The following is a 22,210-nucleotide window of genomic DNA, read 5'->3' on the forward strand; positions in this document are numbered from 1 at the left end:
TGAGAAAAATGAAGAAGAAGCTAAAATGTCTCAAGGCAATCAGATCCCTCTGGTATCCACTTCATCTGGGGCAGCAAATAATCAAATCCTGTTTCCTCTCATAACTCTGCCAGCCGTACAAAACACTGAGGATACACACACTCCAACACAGCTGTCTCCTGAGGATAATAGAGATGAGAGCGGAGAAAAGACAAGCAGCAAGGAAGAACCGATAGCAGAAACATGGCAGGTCACCACTCCAACAACGCTCACTGAAGATCAGGCCAAATTGATTGCGATACACACACCAGCTAACACGTATACACACACCACAACACTGCATCTTTTAGAAGACGAGGAGGAGACAGATACAGGGAGTCAGGACGAAGACGAATACAGTGACGAAGACGATCTACAGATGAGTGCAGAAATACATGATAGCATCACTGAGCACACAACAACCATTACACCCATGATCTCTCAGCATCACATAGCCACCCTATCACAAACAACCTCAAAAATATCCCTGAAAACAACAAATGTACCTGTAACACACCAAACATCACATAGACTCACCACACACACATTACCTTCCAGACCAAGCACATTACAACCAAAATCACCACACACAACGCATACACTTCCTTCAAAGCCCACAGTCACCCAAAAATCCTTAGTCACGCTCCACCACAGTCCTGATGGTGTATGGAGAGTACCGGTTACTCACGAGCACAAAACTGAACTTCGTACGCTACAAACACTACCACACAGGCTTCCTTACACACCCAAACCCAACACTACCCCAATGTCATCAGCCACCACGACACAGAACTCTTCTGAAGAAGAGGAAGAAAAGGAGGAGGAAGAAGAGAAGAAGAAGGTGAAGAAGAATCAGGAGAAGGAGGAAGAGGAGGAGAAGGATCAGGAGGAAGAGAAGGAGGAAAAAAAGTATAAAGAAAAGAAAAGTAAAGGAGTCCTGGACCATTCTCAGGAAGAAGAGTCAAAAAGTAAGACTAAAAAAAGGCACCGGCTTGGCATAAACATGTCATGGCATCATACACTGTCACCAGCCGTCAGTTTATGGCTGATGAAATTGCTGTTGAACGTAACTACAATAATAACCTAGATCAATGTTCTGCATGTATACCCTCCTATTTTTACTATTCATGACAAATGTTATGACATGTATTATATATACATTTGTTTTCGTATCATTGTCCTATGCAATAGTGTATAAGGGAATGATATCTCTGCCCACTGGCATCAGACCCCATAACTCCTCTGCCCACATCACAATGATTTTACTCTTTTATGTATTTTTGTTATTTATTAGACAGTTTTTTTTGTATTATTATTTACCAGTCTAAGTGCCCGTCTGACAGGTAAAGAGTTTGTAGAAATAGTTAAAAAGTAACGCTAAAAAATAAGCTTTAATGTAATCCACATCATTATAACTTCAGGTTGAAGCCCACGTACTGGACATGTCTGCCTGTCTGTCTGAGACTGGTTCGTTGTCTTCCAATGTATGAAACGTAAAGATATCATAAAAAGAGCAAGTTCTGACAGAACAATTTTAAAGTAAGCCATGATAAGTGGCGCTGTCTTGTTTGTGTATTGAGGATTGTGCCAGATTGTAAGTGCATTACAGTAATTTCTGTCCAATATCACGTTGATTGGCTCTGTTGAGTGACACGTATAACCACATCCACCTCGAGGGAAAAAGCACTGATATTATAATAATTAAACCTATTGGAAATGTACTGTGCCATAGTTTAAAACTTCTTATCAGTAATAACGTTTTATTTTTAATTTGTGTTTTCCAGAGCCTCTTCAGCGCTCGAAACGAATGATGCCGCTCTTCGCCTGGCCCCTGCTGGAGGCAGCAGGACTGTCTGAGAGTCTGCTACACTCACAATCAGACGGTAAGAGAAACTAATCTTAAGGCCACTGGAGCTGCTTACAGGGCCTCTACTCAGCAAATATACAGTACTGTACAGGATGGTGCTGATAAAATGCTTAGCTTACTGTATAGTCTATAAACTTTCTATACTTACAGACAGACTTAAAATTACTATTACTATGAGGCGTGTTCAAGTTTAAAACAAAGAAAACAAAAAGGCCTAAAATATTTCACTTAACATGAAGTGAATCAAGATAAAGTTTCACTTTTTGAATGAAATTAGTAGAAATACACTTTCTGAGATGCACTGTTTATACCTACACTAATACATGTGCAAATAAAGTATACATACACAAACAACAAGACAAATAATTATAACAAATTAAATTACATTTTAAACTTTTAAAATTTAATTTTGACTTAAAAAACGAGCAAGTCTTGGTTTATGAATACAGAGTATTATGTATCACACATGCGATTCTTGTTTTGACGCAAGCGCCACGTGATCACAACTGAGCCAACGTTTTTTTTTTTTTCTCTTGTGCTGCGGAATTGTGGGTAATCGTCTCCCCTGCTCTGTCTTAGTGTGCATCTCTTACTGGTGTACTATTTACTATAACACTGTGATCACATGTGTAAAACATATTTTATTTTGTGTTTGCATGCATGTGTGTACCGCACTCAAGTACTGTTTATTATAACACACGTGCACACGTTTAAAGCAAAAGAAAGTCCCATTAGAGGAGTTAATGATCCATTTTTTCTCTCTCTGTATCAGCCTGTCATTATGGGTGTGCTTGCGCCTGTCATTATGTGTGTGTAAAGGGGACACCATGCCCCTTCACACACACACCCCTCCTCCTCTTGACTTCTCCCCCAACCTTCTACACACACACACACACACACACACACACACTCTGCTCTACACAGAAACACTGCTCTGTCACTATTCTTTTCAAAGGTTAAGTGCAGGTTATTATTCTTTTTTTTTTACTTTACAGCAGTGGTTTCATTAGCATTTGCTTACTCGGGTGTTATTAATGATGTTTCTTGTAAATTTTTACAATAAAACAATTTTTCCGTTAATGTGTGTGTTAAACTTAAATAAGGGAGAATGAAGGGTTACAGTGTAAGATGAGAAGAGGGAGAGGGAAGGGTGTGATTCTCCCTCTTCTCTTACTTTAGCTTCACACACACACACACACACACATACACAGCACCGGCGCACATAAACGAAAACTAATCGGTCGGGATTTATTTTTAAAAGATGTAAAGGTAAAGTTCAGGTTAATTTGTTTTATTTTTACCTTATATTTTGTGTTAATTATTTTTATGTGTTTATTCTTTTGGGCTGTGGAACGAATAATTTAAGTTTCCATTATTACTTATGGGGAAATTGAATTTGATTTACGAGTGTTTTGAAAATACGAGCCCGCTTCTGGAATGAATTATGTTTGTAATCCAAGGGTCCACTGTATGTGTTGTAGACCTATAATCCTAAATAAACTGTATGTTTTGTTTGTAAATATAGAGTGCAGCATGACATTTATGCAGTACAGCTCCACTGGAGCGATAACTGGGGGGTTTGCAGCATTGGGGGAAATGTTGCACTGCCTAACTGGCCGCTGTCCTCAAGAGTACGAGCACTATGGCTGCTACTGTGGACAGCAGGGTAGTGGAATGCCTCAAGACCACCTTGACCGGTAAAACACACATACTGTATACATTCACATCACATGACAACTTGAATTAAGAAATCATCCAAAAGTGATTTTCTTTGTTTCTTCTTATGCCATATGTTTGTCTTTAGGTGCTGTTTCCTTCATCAGTGTTGTATGGAGCAGCTCACATTGCTGGGCTGTAGGAGAGACAGGAAACTCAACATCCGCATCAACTGCCATAACAGCAAACCTCAATGTAAGTTGAGTAATTTGGTAGGCTCAAACCAAACACTTTATGAGAAACACTATCTCAATCCTGGGAAGGTCCTCTCTTTGCTTTTAGAATAACCTAAATTTTGCATGGCATCAATGACATTAGATGTTGCAAAATTTCCTTTGAGATCCTGGTCCCTCATTTTTAAATTGCACTTTATGCTGTGTTCTACTACATCCCAAAGGTGCTGACTACTTTGTCATGTTCATGAACCAGTTGGAGATGAGTTTTGCTGGCATGGCAACTTTTAGTCACATTATCATGCCCGTAGAATATGTGTAAATTTTGGCCATAAATGGAAACACAAATATTTAAACAGGCTGCTGAATTCAAGTGATGATTGATTGGTATTGACAGTATTATGAGAGTGGTAATTTGATTTATTGTAGCCTTTGAACCAGTCTGACCATTCTAACGGCTGTGAAAATCACAGGAGAGCAGCATTTATGTTGACCAAAGCAGACCATTTGGCACCACTTGGAATCACTTATGTCCTCTTCGGTCTTTCTCTGACTCAGGTCTGGGAGTAAGTGTGTGCGATCGACTGCAGTGTGTGTGTGATCGCACCACTGCTGAGTGCATGGCAGCATCTCATTTCAACCACTCGCTCAACTCCCAGTGTTCCGGTCCCCGGCCCCCCTGTGTGCCCAGACCACGCCCACCACCACCAGCACCACCAACCACCGACACTGACTCGAGCCAGGAGAGCTCAGAAAGCACCAAACCAGATCTCCAAACACTTACACTGCCTCTTCAGCGTCCATATGCACACAATAAACCAGGAGGCTCGTGGGTGCAAGAGGATGTAGGAAAACCAAAAGAAGAAGAAGGAGAAGGCGAAGAAGAAGAAGGGGAAGAAGAAGAAATCTAAAAAATCACACATTGTATAAATGGCTGCAATATGGTGTAGCGCACTACAGTAATCTAGAAGGATTATTCATTCATCTGGACAACTGCTTAATTTGGACACCATCAGAGTGTATTAAAATGTTAATGAGATTTTAAAAAAACTCCAGGAATAGAGGCTGTTCTCTTCTCAACATGTGTAAATGTATTCTAGTTCGAAGGCAGGTAGATAATGTTGAACAAGTTGACAACAAACTTAGATTTCATACGATTAATCTTTTATCTAGTGTGATTTTTTAGTCTAAAATTCATACACAAGTCAACATAAGACCTGCTATTTTAGGCTGAATAAGGAATACAATTCATCTTGTTAAGAGTTATTTCTGCAGTCAACTAGTAGAAGAGAAACACTTAACAGAACTTACTGCAAGTTTGACATCCCTCTTTTTAAAAAAAGCCAACAAGAATCTTTTGTAAGGATAAAGAATGCTTGCAGATCATGAAAAACTTGAAATGGGTAAAAACTTAATTGTGTATTAATTTTTAATATTTTCCTTTTCAAAATGACTGATAAGTTGTCACACAGACAATGATCACACTTAAGTTGCATTGCTTTAAATATAAAATCTTTATTGATATTGATCTTGTGCACAAGAAAAAGGTTGAGCATCCAATGCCCAACCAATGCTAGACAGAAATTTGGCAAAGTTTATAGCATTTTTTATTATTATTACTGAATAAACATTTATACTGAAATGTATACAACATACAGTAGCTGGTGATTATGATTTTACTGTACATATTGAAGGCTGCATTGTTTATCACATCACTTGCGTGTATGTATACACACACATTCTTTCACACACATTCACAGAGGTCGGGATAATAAACATTTAAGATTTACCCATCAGGAAAAACACAGAGTTGTCCAACCAATTGTTCAATGATGTCCAGACCTCATTGATACATGTAACGATATATAAAAGTGCACATACAATCACAGCCTCAAAACGACGATTTAAATCTAAGCGGCGATTCAAGTACCAGTAAAGTAAGTATGATAATACACTGTTGGCTCAACTGCTCAAGAAAACAGCAATGTTCTTGCCACTGCAATTATAAGAATATGATTTCTTTACCCTTTCTCTCAACTGTCTAATGATTATACCAATATAAAAGACCAGCATGCAAGTGTGAGTCAACCTCTACACACCCACAGACACAGCTATGTTATTAAAGCACATAAAAATACACATTTCCTAATAAGACAAAATATATTGCACTAATTTTACAAAATAGCTCATTAGACTAAAACATATGGATACAGACATCTGGGTATACTGTAAGTAAAGGTCTCTGTCTATTAGCCCATTAAGCAGAATGAAAGACTAATGCAGCATAATAGCCAAAAAATGTCATAGTTGTCTAACGGTCATAAGCTCATTTGCTGTTTGGTCACCTTTTCCTGCAAAGAAAGACTGTTGGCTTTCAAAGACTGCCCAGGACAATGCATCACTTCATTTACTCAACTGGAAAGTCAGATCGAGGCACTCCTGCACTTTCACCTCATGAATCTTCCTACATGCATCAAGTCATAACACCGCACATTTTACACACTTGGCCTTCCCATGTGTATAGTGGCTCTCATTAATGTGGATTATTACTTTGCGTTTTCAATTCTATCTAATCATTCTAACTGAAAATGTCAAATAGTGAAATTTAGTGTGAAAGGTAAAAATGCAGGAAATAAAACATCAAAATGATATGTGCTGTCAGGTTTCTTTTAAAGCTTGTGTTCTGCCTTGTTTGCATTTGAGGGAAAAAAATCAGTACAGAGATAATTTCTTATTAGCTAAGAAATTAACCAGTGAGAAACAGGAGCAGATGACAGATTGTCAGGATAAATTATTAACTGGTGATGCTGAGTGGTTGAAACAGACAGGAGGGGAAATGAGGTTGCTGCTGAGAGTGTTACAATTTAAACGTTGGCTGTTTTGTATCTTTATTGTATCACTTAGAGGCCATTCACAGTAAAACATTTATTCCCATTTATTTAATTATACAGTATCTATTTATTTAATCTTTTGCACAGCAATGTACATACATACTGTACATGATAAGGATAATATATAACCTCCTGCACTACTGAAAATCTTCCTGTTCTTCTCCTTAAATCAAGCGGAAGATAAAATGTCACATTTTTCATTACTGACCTATTATTTGCAATGTGACAAATTTGCTTGTATTTTTTAAGTATATTGTAATATTCACACCTGACATTTAGCAAGTAATCAAGTGTGTGACCTTAATGTGTCACTAAGGTGAGTAAAGTAAAAGATCATCCAGAGGAATACAAGTTGTTGATTAATAGATTGATAAATAGGCACAAAATTAAACTGTGATCACTACAGTAAACTGTGTGTGTGTGTGTGTTGTGTATATTTTAATGTGTATAAAATAAGGGAGAAAACAAAAATGCTCTGCAGAACCACAACACACAGAAGGCCAGTGAGTCACTACTCCATCATAAACCATTATGAACCCACACCACTTTCTGTGAAGCCCATATTCACTCTTCATGCATCACTATCATTCTAGATGCAGGTTTCAAGTAATTACTAATTCTGTGCACATACATTTTTAAATATTTTTAGCACACCTTCAGTAAAATATTAAAATAAATTCTTAAATAGGATGGGTGTTCAAGTCAAACCAAGACTTTGGATTAAGTACAATAACAAAACAGAGTTATGAGAGTAAAAACTACCTTTAGTTCTCTATATAACTCCTTGTAATAAGTATGAGGTTGGACTAGTAAAACATTGGTCTAAGTGCATTAGTGTAGCAGGGGAATATTTCTGGAGAAACAAAGGGTGTTTTTACCCTGCCAAATGTGTTCTCTTATTCTGCACCATCCATAATCCCTAATTCATAATTTGAACCCTGCCTTATACAAATATACTGAAGGAAGGATTTTTATAAAAATGTGCAAGAATAAATGCATTACACACAGTCCCATTCTGCAAAATCTAAACCAGTGCATGTAAATATAAACTCTAGAAATATAAATATCGTGTTCTAGTTCTTAATACTTCACAAAAGTTTTATTTGTGAACATATTTGTGAATGTTTACTATATACAAAATACAATCATACAAACTGAAAGAATATACTTTTTAACAATAACTTCAAGACCTGAGTGTTTTAACTCCTATAAAATTAAACTAGTTTAGTTTCTAGTCCATTAGTTAGATTATGATTCATTCATTATTATTGAATGTCCATGAAAAGTTCAGTGTTTTACCTTTAAAATGCTAAATGAGACAAAAATAAGGAAAACCCCTTGTTATGTTAACAAGAAAGTATAAACTTCCCTGTACAAGTATAAATTACTCCTTAAGACTCTATTATGGAGGAGAACATATTTGTCACTACACTGGAGACGGCTAAATCAAGATTAGGCTTTGATGATTTAAGTCCTCTGAGCTATTTCTAGAAGGCATAACTTAAGAGAATAAGAACATGAATATACCCCCATTCATCAGCACCTCATGAAAAACTAGATTTGAGAATTTAACAGCACTATGGTATAAAAGATTTAAGTTTAATTTAAAAAAAAAAGTGTGAATATGGGACTCACAGAACATTTTACCTGAAGACATTAACAAAAATTGGACTGATTCCAATTCATGTCACAGTAAGACTCCATTTACTATAAAAAAAATCTTGTCCATAATCCTACGCAACACACTTTCATGTAAACACCACACAAACAAACCAATGGTGAACTTACAGTCATAAAGTTAAATTATTTTTCATGCTGATTTTTTTTTCACTCGGCTATTCTTTTCCTCAATCTGTCCAATCATGGGCAAGATCACAATGTCGATTGTTTCAAACATAATTCATTAGAATATGGTAAAATGTGTGATCACTTCCTGAACATACTTTGATGTTCGACTGCTAAATCCATCCTGAATCCTTCTGCATTCAGCCAACAGCTTTCCTGGCTAATTTACAGTTTAGTTTGTATGAGAACAGCTTTCATAACACTGCTCATTTACACAGATGGCTCGTTTGCAAATTCATTAAACAAAACAGTAAGATTTAAGACGATCTCTATTAGAGTACTCGGACACCACTGAAAGCATTAAATGCTGACTCCACAAATTCGGTTTAAAGCTTAAAAAAAAGGCGCAATAACAGCAGTGGATTAAAGCCGTTGAGGCATACGTACATCTTTACAGCATAAGATTTCAGCATAGTACTTAAGCTTTTAACAGTCACATCTGAAGCTTTAACATTCTATTCTTATTTATTTGCTTAGCTAGAGGAATACGTAGCTTGTTTTGTACTTTGAACTTTTTATCCTAATGTTTATATGTGTAAGAATTTCTATAAGAATATAGAAGAGTGTAATGTTCTAAAAGTTTAAAGCTAAAAGCTTTTAGCATTTTTTTCTACAATCTGCAAAAATGTGCAAATAAATTGATGGTTCAAATGCATCGGAATGATTCTACACAAACTCTGAATTTGATGAGAAGCTCTAAATAGCAAGTCCGAGTGATAGTGCGTGTGTGTGTTTGAGGATTTGTAATTGTTATAGTTTGTACTCTTAAGGGCACCTTCACCCAAAAAAAAGCTACTAATCCCCTTTCACTACGGAAAAAATATACAATGTACAGTACCTATAAAATAATATTGATGGATATGTTTCAGAACATTTCAAACATTTACCCAGGCTATGTTTCATAGCTCTTATCAAGTGGAAATGAAGAGTTGGCTCAATAGTTTAACGAATTTGGGCAAATGAACAAATGCGCAAAGTTTTTCACTCCATAATATCAGTTCATATACACACACAGATGAATCGGAGGTGGTCAAAGCAACTTGCGGTAAGAACAGGAATTGTGCTGAACATTTACCCCCGAGAGTCATGTTCTACTGAGGCTCAAACAGTTATACATTCAAAGAGAGGAGATTCCTGCATGCTAACATCGTGCCGTACAGGAGTACCAAGTCTCACAAGCACATTTAAGAAAAATAAGTCATGTAAACATTTTTTTTTTTTCAAGTCTGCGATTCAGATAGACAAATGGATCTGGACCAATGCAGCTAATGCTCTCTCTCTCTCTCACACACACACACACCACAGAACACACACACACACACACACACACACACACACACACACACACCACAGAACACACACACACACACACAGCATCATACTCTATAAAATTAGTGTATAATGATAAAGATTAGCTGCTGAAAGTAACTGGGACAACAGGTTATTGCATTACAGGATGCAGATATCTGCAGTGCTGAGATCAGATTTCTTGGTCTGAATTTAGGTTTGGTTAGAACAAAGTGACACTAGTGCTTGGAATTAGATTAAAAAAAATTTTGAGGGACAGGTTAAATCTTACAGTGATGGTCTGCTTGAAGGTGAATGCTTAGCATGTAAAGGTGCATGGATGTAACTATGAAACTAAAATAAAGAGTGGCTTTGTAAATGTCAAAGGTGAGAAACTATAATACAGGTAAGTTTCAGGCTTAGTAGACACAGAGGTCAGGAAACTTCATCTCATAGACGGGCACAGACTGGTACTGGGCGTGGCCAGAAGTCACCGTCACTGTCCCGGAGGGGCTCGGGGGTGGGCTGTGGAGACGCACAAACAGGGAGAAACACAAATCACATGCAAGTTTACAATCAGGGCACTACAATGACGCAAGGATGACAATACAGATCCAAAACGAACATGGATATGTTTATTCACTTGTCTTAGGATAGCACCGCTAGGCGTTGATTCTTTTCTGCACTAGTACTATTCAGGCAGAGACGCAGGCAGCAATAAATTACCTAATACATTATCGTTTCTATGGTAACACCTCATTCACAGGGACTTCTATAGTGCACAGTCAACATAATCTAAGCCTCATCATGAACAGATTTAAAAAATAAAATTATTTTATAAAAATATTATTTATAAAGAGAGTCTTGAGTCATTTGTAATAATCATTATTTTTTACACCATGGTTTATTTTTTAAATATTATTTTTATTTTAACAGATAGAAACTTTTGTAGAGAGAGGACATTTTTTTTTAATAGTTGTTCCACAACATTAAATCTAACAAGAGTGGAAAAAAATTATGACATAGCAATTAAAATATCTTGATTATGGAAAATCTTTCTAATATCTAAATCAATTATGCGATAAATCAAGTGGATTTATTAATCTACTTTTTAGATGTTTTTTCTAATTTACTTTAATACTTTCAATTTCCTAATTTTAGTAGATGGACTTTAAGAATAATAATTGCATAGCATGGCCTATCATATTTTGTTCCTTACACAACAGTCCTGGAATTTCCCTTGTGATTAATAAAGATTTATCTTATCTTATAACAATCAGGAAGAAACATTTTAATTTGTTCAGAAAACTGCAAGATTAAACAGGACCAACTCACCGTATGGTCAATTCAAAGATCTGAGCCAAACGATCATGCAGCATGTTGGCCTAAACACCGTCAGACAGAAAGAGATTGTGTTTATATAATTTACAGTGCTTTTAAAACAAGTAGTCTATACTTTAATTGTCATCCTTCAAAATTCGTTTATATAATTTCACTGTCAACCAGTTATGACTATAAACTTCCAACATATGTTTATTACTCTATTACTCTGATCACTGACAACCTTCCAAGATTAATATAGGGACTAAGGGTTAACCACTGTACACTATCCGGCCAAAAAAGGGTTGACATTTCAGAATTGCCAAATTATTGGGCTGCAACAAGAAAAGATTTAAAAATTCTGAAAAATTACAGGAGCTGGGTTTAGATCCCTTTAACACATTATTAAAACCTGTAAGGACAGTGCTGTCACTGTTAAAAGTCAACTTTGTGGAAGAAATGTGGCAAACTTATCAGAAAAAGGGTTTATTTTTTTATGATGCATAAAGATTGGAAATTAAAAAAAGGTCAAGTGGTCCGACAACTTCAGACTGACCCTATTCCAGAACGATTGGTGCATAAAAAAAAGAAAAGTATGGAGCACACTTGTCAAGCATAGTGGTCACTGTACAGCGTCTGGAGGCAGTGTTATGATCTGAGGTTGCTTCAGTTGGTCAGGTCTAGGGTCAGCAATGTTATGTGTCTTCTGGAGTGGTTCTGGGGACATGAATCATTTACACACGAACTATCCACTACAATGTGTGATGTGATCAAAGCTAATTTTTTATTTTTATTTTTTAGCTGGGGAATAAATCACAAAGACTATTTTTCTCTCTAAGAAAGACTTTTTTAAAGTCAGGTCAATGCTGGTTGTGTTTACACAACCACAAATCCTTTCATACCTTTGACTCGCAGTGGGCTGCAATCTCCTCAAATGGAGCTTTCTGGAACTTCTCCATCACCTGACGCCTCTTTTCTCTCTCCTGCTCCTCCAGACCGGTGGTGTCTAGAACAAAATGATGCACAATAGAAACATAATAGACAAATACATACTTTAAACTTGAGCTTAAATAAATGCAAACAAAGAGAGACAACAAGCTGATAAACTTCTCACCAATTGCCTTCTTCAGTGTCTCGTAGGTAATCTCCTCAGCTAACTGTGACTAGATAAAACACAGGTATATACGTTTTATTATGGTAGCATTAAAATTTACAATGATTGCATTCATATGATGTGAATATATAGTTAATAGTTCATATAAGTCCAGCCCTACATTCCTGATGACAGCTTTACAAATACTGAATTTGTTTATTTAATAGTTTAAATATGCTCACTTCACCATTCTCTCTAAAACACTGAGTTTTGGAGTGTCCCTAATCTGTTTAATGTTTAATTCTATTCTAACACACCCCACGATGTAACCAGGACAGATCATTTTTATCAGTATTGTAATACTGATGTAAAATAATAAATTTTATTTCTTAAAAAATTATAATTTCTTAAATTACCTGGTCAGGAAGGCTGTTGGACAGGATGTCCACCTGGAGAGAGATAGTGTCCACAAAACTCTTTCTCCGAGTCAATCGGTCTTCATCTGTGGGTCAAAATGTCATTAAGATCATTTCACATGAGAGGGAGTGCTGCTGTATTGAATATCAGCAGAAAGTATCACAGCTGTGTTGATACAGTATCTGGTACAACAGCATGACCTTGAGTAAGACATTGCTTTTACAACAGTTCCACAAACTGAATTTATCATCAACAGATTAATATTTGGTTCTTTATTTAACCACTTTTTTTGCTTCACCAAAACAAATCCTTCCACGACTGAGTTATCCCACTAACTGCGACTGCTGGAGCTGGTGACTTACAGGGTTCAGGGGTAAAAGTAGTTTTAAAATCTTACTGGTACTATGAAAACAAAATGTTAGAAGAATATCCCATAAAGGGATTTAGGAATTGGTTCAATCGCAAACAGCGTAAAATGGAAAGCTAGTGCACTAGCGTGTACAATCTTGTTCCACACACCAAATATTAGGGCTTACACAGGGATTAGGGATTCAGCCTTGCATTAGTAGTTTTATAGCTGAGGAAATATAGAACAACTTAGAAGACAAAGTGTTGTTTAAAATGACATAGGGGCTAATAAAAGCAAGAATGACTGTCATCTTTTGTAGAATTTAAAACAATTTATAATTTGTTTAACATTATATTGTTTTATTTTATTTACAATATTACATTAAAATTAACAAAATGTGCAGAAAGAACCAAACTAATCAGTGACTCATAAAAATTCCAAAAAACATCAGAAACAAAATGATGTTAAGAAATGAAAAATATGGTAAAACTATTATCTGGAAATCTTGAATTTTATTCCTGGTTGATGTTTCAGACATCTGGCATCGTGAGGCTCATATGTAGGTAGGTCATGCTCTCTCAGAAGGCAGGGGTGGCATACTTGCACTCCCATATTGATCGTAATAACCAATCATAGGCATAACCTCAAACTAGGGGTGGATAGCACTTTTCTTTGAGCGTGTTATGGTGCTCCCAGTTTGAAAAGATATGGTTGGCAGCTTCACTTGATTTAGAGGAAGCATGTCAGCCTACACCCTCCCCATAGGTAGCTGTTGCTGATGGAGGGAGTGCCCTAACAAGATGGGTGGGTATTGGATATGACAAAATTAGGGAGAAAATGAGAGAAATATATATATATAAATGAGAGAAATATATATATATATATATATATATATATATATAAACTAGACTATTGTATGGTCTAAAGTCTTTGTTTATAAGAAAAACTCACCAGTTCATCAATCCAAGTTAGAGCGTCATAAGGATATCAGGACATCATATTTAAAGGAAATAAGATTTAAAAAGCTTATTATACAGCACATTACTCTTTAATACGTTTTCCTTATATTTTAGTGTAAAGCATCAACAATGGACACTACTCAGTTTCACTACAGAAACAGGAAGTCTGAGATTAGGGAGACTGCCGCTTTAGACTGTGCAAGCTACTGCACTGCAGAAGTGTATAAATTCTACACGCACACATACTAACTCTCTCGCTATAGTCCTACATGTACCTCTGGATGCTTCTTTGCATCTGTTCAGAATCTTCCCTACTGTATACAGCACTATGATATACACACACAAATAAATAAATTTAATAAATATTTGTAATCGTCTGTGATGTTACAGTGGTAAATGTATATTTATTTAGACAAAGGGCAATAAAAAAAAAGACAGATAGTTCTCACAAATCATACTTTCCAAAATACCATTAGCAGTGAATTGCTGTCACTGTGGCACCATAGTTACATTTTTCCACTGTTAAACCCCTTTAGCATGAACAGCTATAATAATCTTACCCTCATAATATCAACTACTAAACAAAGCTATTTACTTAGATTATTGTACAGCATAATCACCATAGTGCTCTAAGTTACAAGGTAGGCCTCCATGGATCAGACTTGTTTGTTCAGCACATCACATGGATGCTCGATCGGATTGAAATCTCTTTGCCTCCTTAGCCCCATAGACAGCAGGGTAATATGCACTGGGTGTTTCAGTGCTTTTCTCATGGGCAGCATTGACTTTTTCAGCAACTTGTGTGGCACTGAATATTCTGTGGGATTGCACCATACAGGCTAGCCTTTGCTTTTCCCAGGCATATGTGAGCCTTGGGTGCCTACGATAATGACCCCAGTTTACTGGTATGTAATTGATAATCAGTGTTAATGTTATGACTGATCAAGGTAGGTGTAAGGGTGTAAGTGTGTATGTGTACCTGTAACTTGTGGTATGTATGGCACGGAAAGTCTTTCTGCATTGTATCCTGGTCCAGAAAGGGCATCAGCGAGGTCAGCTGTCTGAAAATATATGCCACTATCCTCAGGGTCCAGAGCCGCAGGTAGCCTGAAACAAAAATTATGTATGAACTGACATGAAAGGCATACACAAGCATTTCCAGAAGAATAAAAGACTGCTACACTTGTCAGTTTGTGGCACACCCACTAATCACAGATACTTTTGGAAACTACAATGTTTAGGCCATGTGAGCTGTAGAAACACTGCAAAACACTGCAAGGGAAAAATAGACAGAAAGCTCCTTCAGACACCACCGTCAGCATGAATGTGTGAATTGTGGAATCAACCTCAGTGAGAAATGTTATAATTTTGTTTGCACATGCCCACAAGATTTTTCAGACTTCAGCCCAAACTTTTTGAACCACCGTGGCCCTGACCAGACCAGTGCACCATGCAGCAACTCAGGTTCATATTATTGAATGTGTTCTTTCTCCCACAAGCTTTATCTGACGGCTGACTCCATAACTCTGCTCGCCCACATGAAAGTAAAAACTCTTAGCTTGTGTGACTTTTTATCTTGATGAGAGTCACTGAAAACCTTTCTGACAAGTTTTTTTTTTTTTTTTGGAAAACGAACCAACCAAACACAAAACTACATTTGCTGAAACATCCCAAATGCATACTTACACACATTTCTCTCGAAACACATGTTCAGGTAGCAAGTAGGGAGCATCCATATTTCTCAACTCAATCACCTACAAGGAAAGACGTAATAATTTAACACAATAATTAAAAAATGTTCAGGAAAAAATAGAGAAATTACTAACTCATAAGGACCATTTTTTAAATAGTCTCTCGTAAATGAACCAAAAACAAGGGGCAACCTCTGGTTATGAAAAATGAAGGCTTTGCGAAAGTGCCAAAATGTGAAGTTCCCTTAACTACTGGGGCTGGCTCCAAAAGTTTGCAGCATGGTACAAAAAGTTTTGGTCTTATTTATGATAACTGTATGGGGTTGTAATTTTTATATAACTCGTCAGTTAAATTTTAGAATTTATGAATTATGCATAACTGGGGCCAATTTGAGTCTGTGTGGCATGCATGACTTTACCTACAGTAAGCAGCTAACTGAAATCTTTAACTTACTACAAGAAATGTTGGAGTAGTATAGTATAGTATAGTAGATGACGATGTTCTACTATACAACATGTATAGTAGATGACGATGTTTAACATTAGCATATAAATTAACGTTGGCCATCTTAACATTTCAAAGATAAAGTTACAGTAAGCTAGCTAGCTAGCTTGTGGTAATTGTAGTAAAAAGGTATGTTCCAGCCAACAGTTGGGCACTGTTCGTTCCACCCATATGACCATTTATGTATTAACCAGCATTTAGAGTAAGCTCCAGGCAAGATAGTGATGACCAGCGCTTCCACAGTTGAGCTTCAAAGCTTCTTAGAAAACCTACATGTGAAGGTTTTATCTAGTTACTTTAACACACTCTATGGGTAAAACTAATATGATCCCTACATTTTTTTTTAAAAAATAAGAAAACAATAGGTTACTTGCGTAACCCCGGTTCTCTGATAGCATTAAGTGAGGTGTCTCACTATGGGATACGCCCCTTCCGCGTATTCTTCAGAAGCCCTATTACACTACGCCAGCCCCAATTGGCTGGCAGACGTGACGTTGTGTCTGGGAGTGGCCTCCCCCCCCTCCGTATAAAAGGGGCAGCACAACGTCACTTCGCTATTCAAAACAAGCAACCTCTTCCTCGCTTCACACAGCAAGGAGGGTCATCTGGTGAGACACCTCACTTAATGCTATCAGAGAACCGGGGTTACGCAAGTAACCTATTGTTCTCTTTCAAGCATACGTTTCGGTGTCTCACTATGGGATATCCTAACTCCCGTATTGTCAGATAGCCTGTCTTGAAGTCTTCTGCCAACCATACCCAAAGCCTTCAGGGCTGAACGAGTTTAGTCTTTAGATTCTGTCCCTACGCTCAGTACTGCATGAGCTAAAGTCTGAGCTGTAACGTCCAGTTTGTAAAATCTGGCAAATGTGTGCGGAGATGACCAGCTCGCCACTTCACATATATCCTGTAATGTGATTCCCTTAAAAAGAGCCCAAGAACTTGACATTCCCCTTGTCGAGTGCACGCGTAAGCCAGTTGGGGGTTCTAGACCCTTGCTGGAATATGCCAACGAAATCGCCTCCACTATCCAATGTGATAAACGCTGTTTAGTGATCGGCTTCCCTGTACGAGGTTTCATCCAAGAAACGAACAGCTGATCACTCTCCCTTAGACCTCTGGTCCGCTCTGTATAGATGCGCAGAGCGCGCACTGGGCACAGCGTGTCACTATACAGATCTCCTCCCACTGTGTCTGACCTGGTGTGGCCGAGGCTTCGTCCTGCAGCTCCGCTTGGTACGCGGTCAGCAGAGAGGTCGCGTTTAGAGCTCTGACGCAGAGCGCGACTGCTTTGTATGCGCGTTCCGTCATGTTTGACTGGAAGCGCTCCGTTTTCGACGGCAACGACGGATTTGCAGCCGCCGTGTGTCTCGGGAGCAAGTGCGCAGCCACTAACCGTTCCATGGGGGGCATCCTAAAAAGTCCCTCTCTTTCCATGCCCTCCACGTCGAGTGCAGATCCCCCCTGCACTGGCGTCTTGCTCGTAAACGGTTTTTCCTTCCATGTCACCGCGAGCTCCTCCAGGAGCTCTGGGAAGACTGGAAGGAGTTTCGCTCTCGGCAGCCTCTTACCTTCATAGCGAGACTTTGCAGTCTCTGCCACTACAGTCGGCCACTGAATATTCAGCTTTTCCGCGGCGCGTTTGCACACGTCCTGCAGGTCGACGCTCAGGAGCGGGGATGGTGCCCCGTCCATGGCTTCAGCGGCTCCTGTCGCGGCAAGAGGCTGTGCTGAATGCACGGGTGGAAGGAAAGGGGAGTCCTCGAGATCCTCCTCTTCCTCAGAAAGGAGAAAGTCGGACTGACCCTCTTCCTCGAAGTCTAGCGCGCCTTCCTCTTCGTCAGTGCTGAGCACACTGGGTAGAGGGGCGCAGACGTCGAGCTGTTCACCCCAGGATAAGGCTGCCGTGGTGGGCAGCTCCACAGGGATGGATACCTGTGGGGTGGCAGCTGGAGTGGGGCTAGGTGAGAGGAGTGGGTCGAGGCCCGACAGGCTAGCTTGGCGCGCTAGCCTGCGACGAAGGCTCTTCGCGGTGAACCGTGCGCAGTGTTCGCATGAACCGGGGTTGTCTAGCGCTAGTTGCGCATGTTTTAGCCCAAGACACGACGAGCAGACCTGGTGTGTGTCTTTGCTCGAAATCTTGTTCCCACAAACACAAATACGCACGTCTCCTCCCTCTCTAGCCTTGGCGGTCTGCGTTGCTGCAGCCATATTGTTTTTAAACGGTCCTAGAATTAACTGGAGTGTCAATAAAAGGAGCTAGGCGAAAGACGGTGACCAGTCGTTTCGAAAGATAGGCTTCTGGTGTGAAGCGAGAAGAGGTTTTTGAATAGCGAAGTGACGTTGTGCTGCCCCTTTTATACGGAGGGGGGGGAGGCCACTCCCAGACACAACGTCACGTCTGCCAGCCAATTGGGGCTGGCGTAGTGTAATAGGGCTTCTGAAGAATACGCGGAAGGGGCGTATCCCATAGTGAGACACTGAAACGTATGCTTGAAAGAGAACCACTTTTCAAAAAAAAATTTTTTTTATAATTGTGCATACGGCCCTCATTTAACAACAATAAAAAATGTCCGAAATGGTTTCTTAACAGTTACATTTATAAGTCGAAAACAGTCAAATTCAAATGCATCTATTCGTATTATATAGGAAAAATGCAAGTAATCAATCTTGTAGTCACCCTGCATATTCCATTCAATTTTATTTTATTTGTATAGTGCTTTTAACGATTATCAATTAACTTTGTTGCAAATCAGCTATACACAATCACTAAAAATTATGGAAATTTGTATGAAATGTGAAAAATGTGTATGAACGGTAAAAAGGAAAAACTTTCTGAGATGGCAAAAGGAAATTCATGCATTTCACTACTCAATGAAATATCATTAGATATAGTACTGTATGTAAGTATTGTTTTAAAAACAATCCACAAACGGTGATTCTGGCATTCTGTTGGAGAGCAACAAATATATATATTTTTCTAACAGCAGAAGAAATTGTATTTAATTATTCAGTTTTTTTTATTTTGTAAACATGCAGCTGTCTTATAAAAGCTGTCTTTCTTTAAAAAAAAACATAAATTTAATCAACATCATTAAATGCACATCTGAGGATAGCTGCATGTTTACAAAAGAAAAAAAAAATAACAGAAAAAATGTTGTCTACTGTTATAAATGCTACAACCATACAGTTATTTTTATAATGTTAGAAAAGACAACCGTTGTTCACACGTGACTGTTCTGTATCTGTGTTGCAGAACTAAATAAGGGTAATGGTTAGAGCCACTGCAGCAACAATATTACTAAATGACGCTGGGGAAATACCTAATATATATATTCAAGTTTCTCTCAGAAAAGTACCTTTAGCCAAAACCATGTGGCTGAAAGGAGTTGTTCCTACACCTCATTTTCTTCTCTTACTTAAATGATAGCTAATTGTGCATTAAAGGTTTTAGGGGTTGCTATCTGCCTATAGGCCCCGGTCCGGTAAAAAAAGAAAGGAAAAAAAAGAAAAGAAAAAAAAAGACCATATTCACTCTTTGCAACACTCATTACTTGCTAAGATCATGTTTTTGGATTTATTGTACAACTGGAGTACCAAATTAGTATAGAAAAAAAGTCAGAACATGCATAGATGTGTGTGTGTGTGTGTGTGTGTGTGTGTGTGTGTGTGTATGTGTGTGTGTACCTTGCTGACATGCTGGCAGAAGGCAGGGTTTGCAATCATTTGGCTGAGGAAGTTTAGGTAGGCTGCAATCAGTGCCATAATACCACAGCGAATAAACATAGGCATGCTCTCCTCATTATCTAGAGCCAAATCCTGTAACCAGTCATACAAGCAGTTAAATATACAGTAGACAGGAAATTATTTAAGTTCACAAGGTACTGAACTGATTAGTCTGTGTGGGTGTGTGTGTACCTGCAGAGCGAGGGAGAGGCGTATAAGGTCTATGATCACATCCTCATTAGCTAGCTCTATAGTGAGCAGAGCAAGTGCAGTGAAGAGAAGCTCAAAATTCTTCTGCATGTTGTCCTCCTCCTTACAGCCCAGATAGATATGCCTATACAACTGCTGTCCATGCTACAGAGACAGAGACAGGAGAAGTGTAGACACAGAGACAAAGATTTACTTCTGAGCTAATTTGTACCCATTTGTTGTCAGAAATAAATAATCTGGACCTGTATGATGATGTAGCCCCTTGTTTATGCTTGGTCAAAAGTATTAATGAGACCAAAAGTTGAAAGGCTTGGAACATTGAGCTTTTTTATGACAGTAGGTTCTTTTTGCATCCAATTTGCATTCAGTAGGGAAGGTTGGGAATTAAACAGGGAATAGTCATAGAAGACAAAAGAGACAGATTTAAGGATATTCACTTTTCAGTTTTACCTTATGTATAGACGATGTTTTTAAAACACTCCATCTCAACTTTAACATAAGCGTCCCGATGGTCACTGTTATTAGCATAGTGACACAGCTCCAGGGTCAGGGGTTCAATCCCAAGCTTGAGTTACTGCCTATTTGCCTTTTCACATATTCGTTCTGTCTCCATGGTTCTCCAGTTTCTCCACAACTCCCCGAAAACAATCTGCTAAGCAAACTGGTGACTCTGAACCGAAGTGTGAATAAGCATGTGAATGTGTGTGCAAAGTGTCTTGTGGTGTACTCACAACTCATCCAGGGTGTATTACTGCCTCTAACACACTGTATGTACTGTTAAAAGTAGCAGCAAAGTAATGGCACAGAACACAAAAGTATAGATTTTATTTGATTACTTTGAATGTCTGAATAAAATCTGATGATTGTTTTTCATAAGTTAAACTGATTCAAATAATGCCAATGTTCCCAATGTCATTTCACTTAAATTGGCAGGGGCATTTCACCGTTGTACTACTTAACTTTATGTAAAGTCCTTATCATGCTCTTGGTCACAGAGGACCTGTAAAATATGCAGGGAATACTGGGTAAGAGTCTACACATATTTTTATCCGCTGATACACTAGGTGAGAGTAAACACCTAGCTGATTTGTGAGCCGCCATTAAAAACAAAGAAAAGAACAGAATGAGGAAGTCAATTTTTGCGCTATGCCTAATGTTATTAATAGTTCGGGGAAAATGTGAAGAGTGTGCTTTCCTATTTTATTATCCGTAACTGTGTAAGGCAGAGGAGGAAATTGGTAGAGATTTCGGAGGCGACACATTGTACACTGATGAGTTCGCATCCAATTCCATTTTTAAGGACGACTGATTCGATCACATACTGATTTGATCCGCGTCCGAGTTTCCTGTACGTTCTCGAGACCGCCCTCTCCAGCAGAGTTGGGCACGGCTTCCGATTGCGTTCTCACTGACCCAAAATGAACCAGACTTTGGGGTCAAGTGCGCTCAGAAACAATCGCAGATACCTAATGTGAAACCTCTACTAATGTGAAATCACACTTAGAAAATTTAATTACTGGCATGTTGTTTGCAAGGTGGCAGGAAACTGGAGAAACCCTAGGAAACCCACACAGAAAAAGAGACAACATGGAGAGAAACACACCGACCTTCATCCAAGCTCAGAACTGAAAACAGGATCCTGGAGCTCTGAGACAGCAATGTTGCCCTCTACACCACTGCACCGGACTTAATAATATAGCTGATATATTATCACTGATAATTCAAGAAACCTTTCATGGTCAGAATCATAATTTTCAGCACATCGGCAATGATCCAAGTACAGTACATGTAGACTCCACTTTGTGATAAACTGTATGGAGTAGAGTATGATACTTGTCTGATAGTATGGTGGAATTTGGACAGGGCTAATGTACCAAATGTGTTTCAAATGGATTTGGCAGTTCCAACTAATTCAATTAGCTCCTATTTTTCCCAGATTTGTCTCACCTGATTGGGTCAGGGAAAACATTTCATACTGAACACAGGAAAGGAAACAGAACCTGATGGAATTTGCTGAATACTTCTTTAAGATAGAATAGCTTCACTATGTACAATACAACATGTATTGTTATAGAGATTTTAACCACTGCGAGCATTGTTACTGAAACATTAGCAGTTTGTCACCTTTCTAACTAAAGGAAAG

General features: G+C 38.3%; 1 protein-coding gene across 2 annotated transcripts in view; it reads right to left on the reverse strand.

Moving 5' to 3' along the window:
* Positions 1 to 5,269: 5,269 nt before the first annotated feature.
* The window catches only part of efr3a (EFR3 homolog A (S. cerevisiae)), a 77,208-nt gene continuing 60,267 nt past the window's right edge, over positions 5,270 to 22,210 (reverse strand). For both annotated transcript variants that reach the window (XM_053486379.1, XM_053486378.1), the window contains 9 exons: positions 20,050 to 20,211; positions 19,819 to 19,950; positions 15,622 to 15,689; positions 14,915 to 15,042; positions 12,627 to 12,712; positions 12,232 to 12,280; positions 12,020 to 12,123; positions 11,133 to 11,182; positions 5,270 to 10,322 (listed from right to left, as the gene is read on the reverse strand). In XM_053486379.1, coding sequence (XP_053342354.1) covers positions 10,217 to 10,322; positions 11,133 to 11,182; positions 12,020 to 12,123; positions 12,232 to 12,280; positions 12,627 to 12,712; positions 14,915 to 15,042; positions 15,622 to 15,689; positions 19,819 to 19,950; positions 20,050 to 20,211 — 885 coding nt within the window. In that variant the 3' untranslated portion in view covers positions 5,270 to 10,216. The remainder of the gene's footprint in view (positions 10,323 to 11,132; positions 11,183 to 12,019; positions 12,124 to 12,231; positions 12,281 to 12,626; positions 12,713 to 14,914; positions 15,043 to 15,621; positions 15,690 to 19,818; positions 19,951 to 20,049; positions 20,212 to 22,210) is intronic.

The sequence above is a fragment of the Clarias gariepinus genome, chromosome 25 (genome assembly GCF_024256425.1).
Source record: "Clarias gariepinus isolate MV-2021 ecotype Netherlands chromosome 25, CGAR_prim_01v2, whole genome shotgun sequence".
In the NCBI taxonomy this organism is placed as follows: domain Eukaryota; kingdom Metazoa; phylum Chordata; class Actinopteri; order Siluriformes; family Clariidae; genus Clarias; species Clarias gariepinus.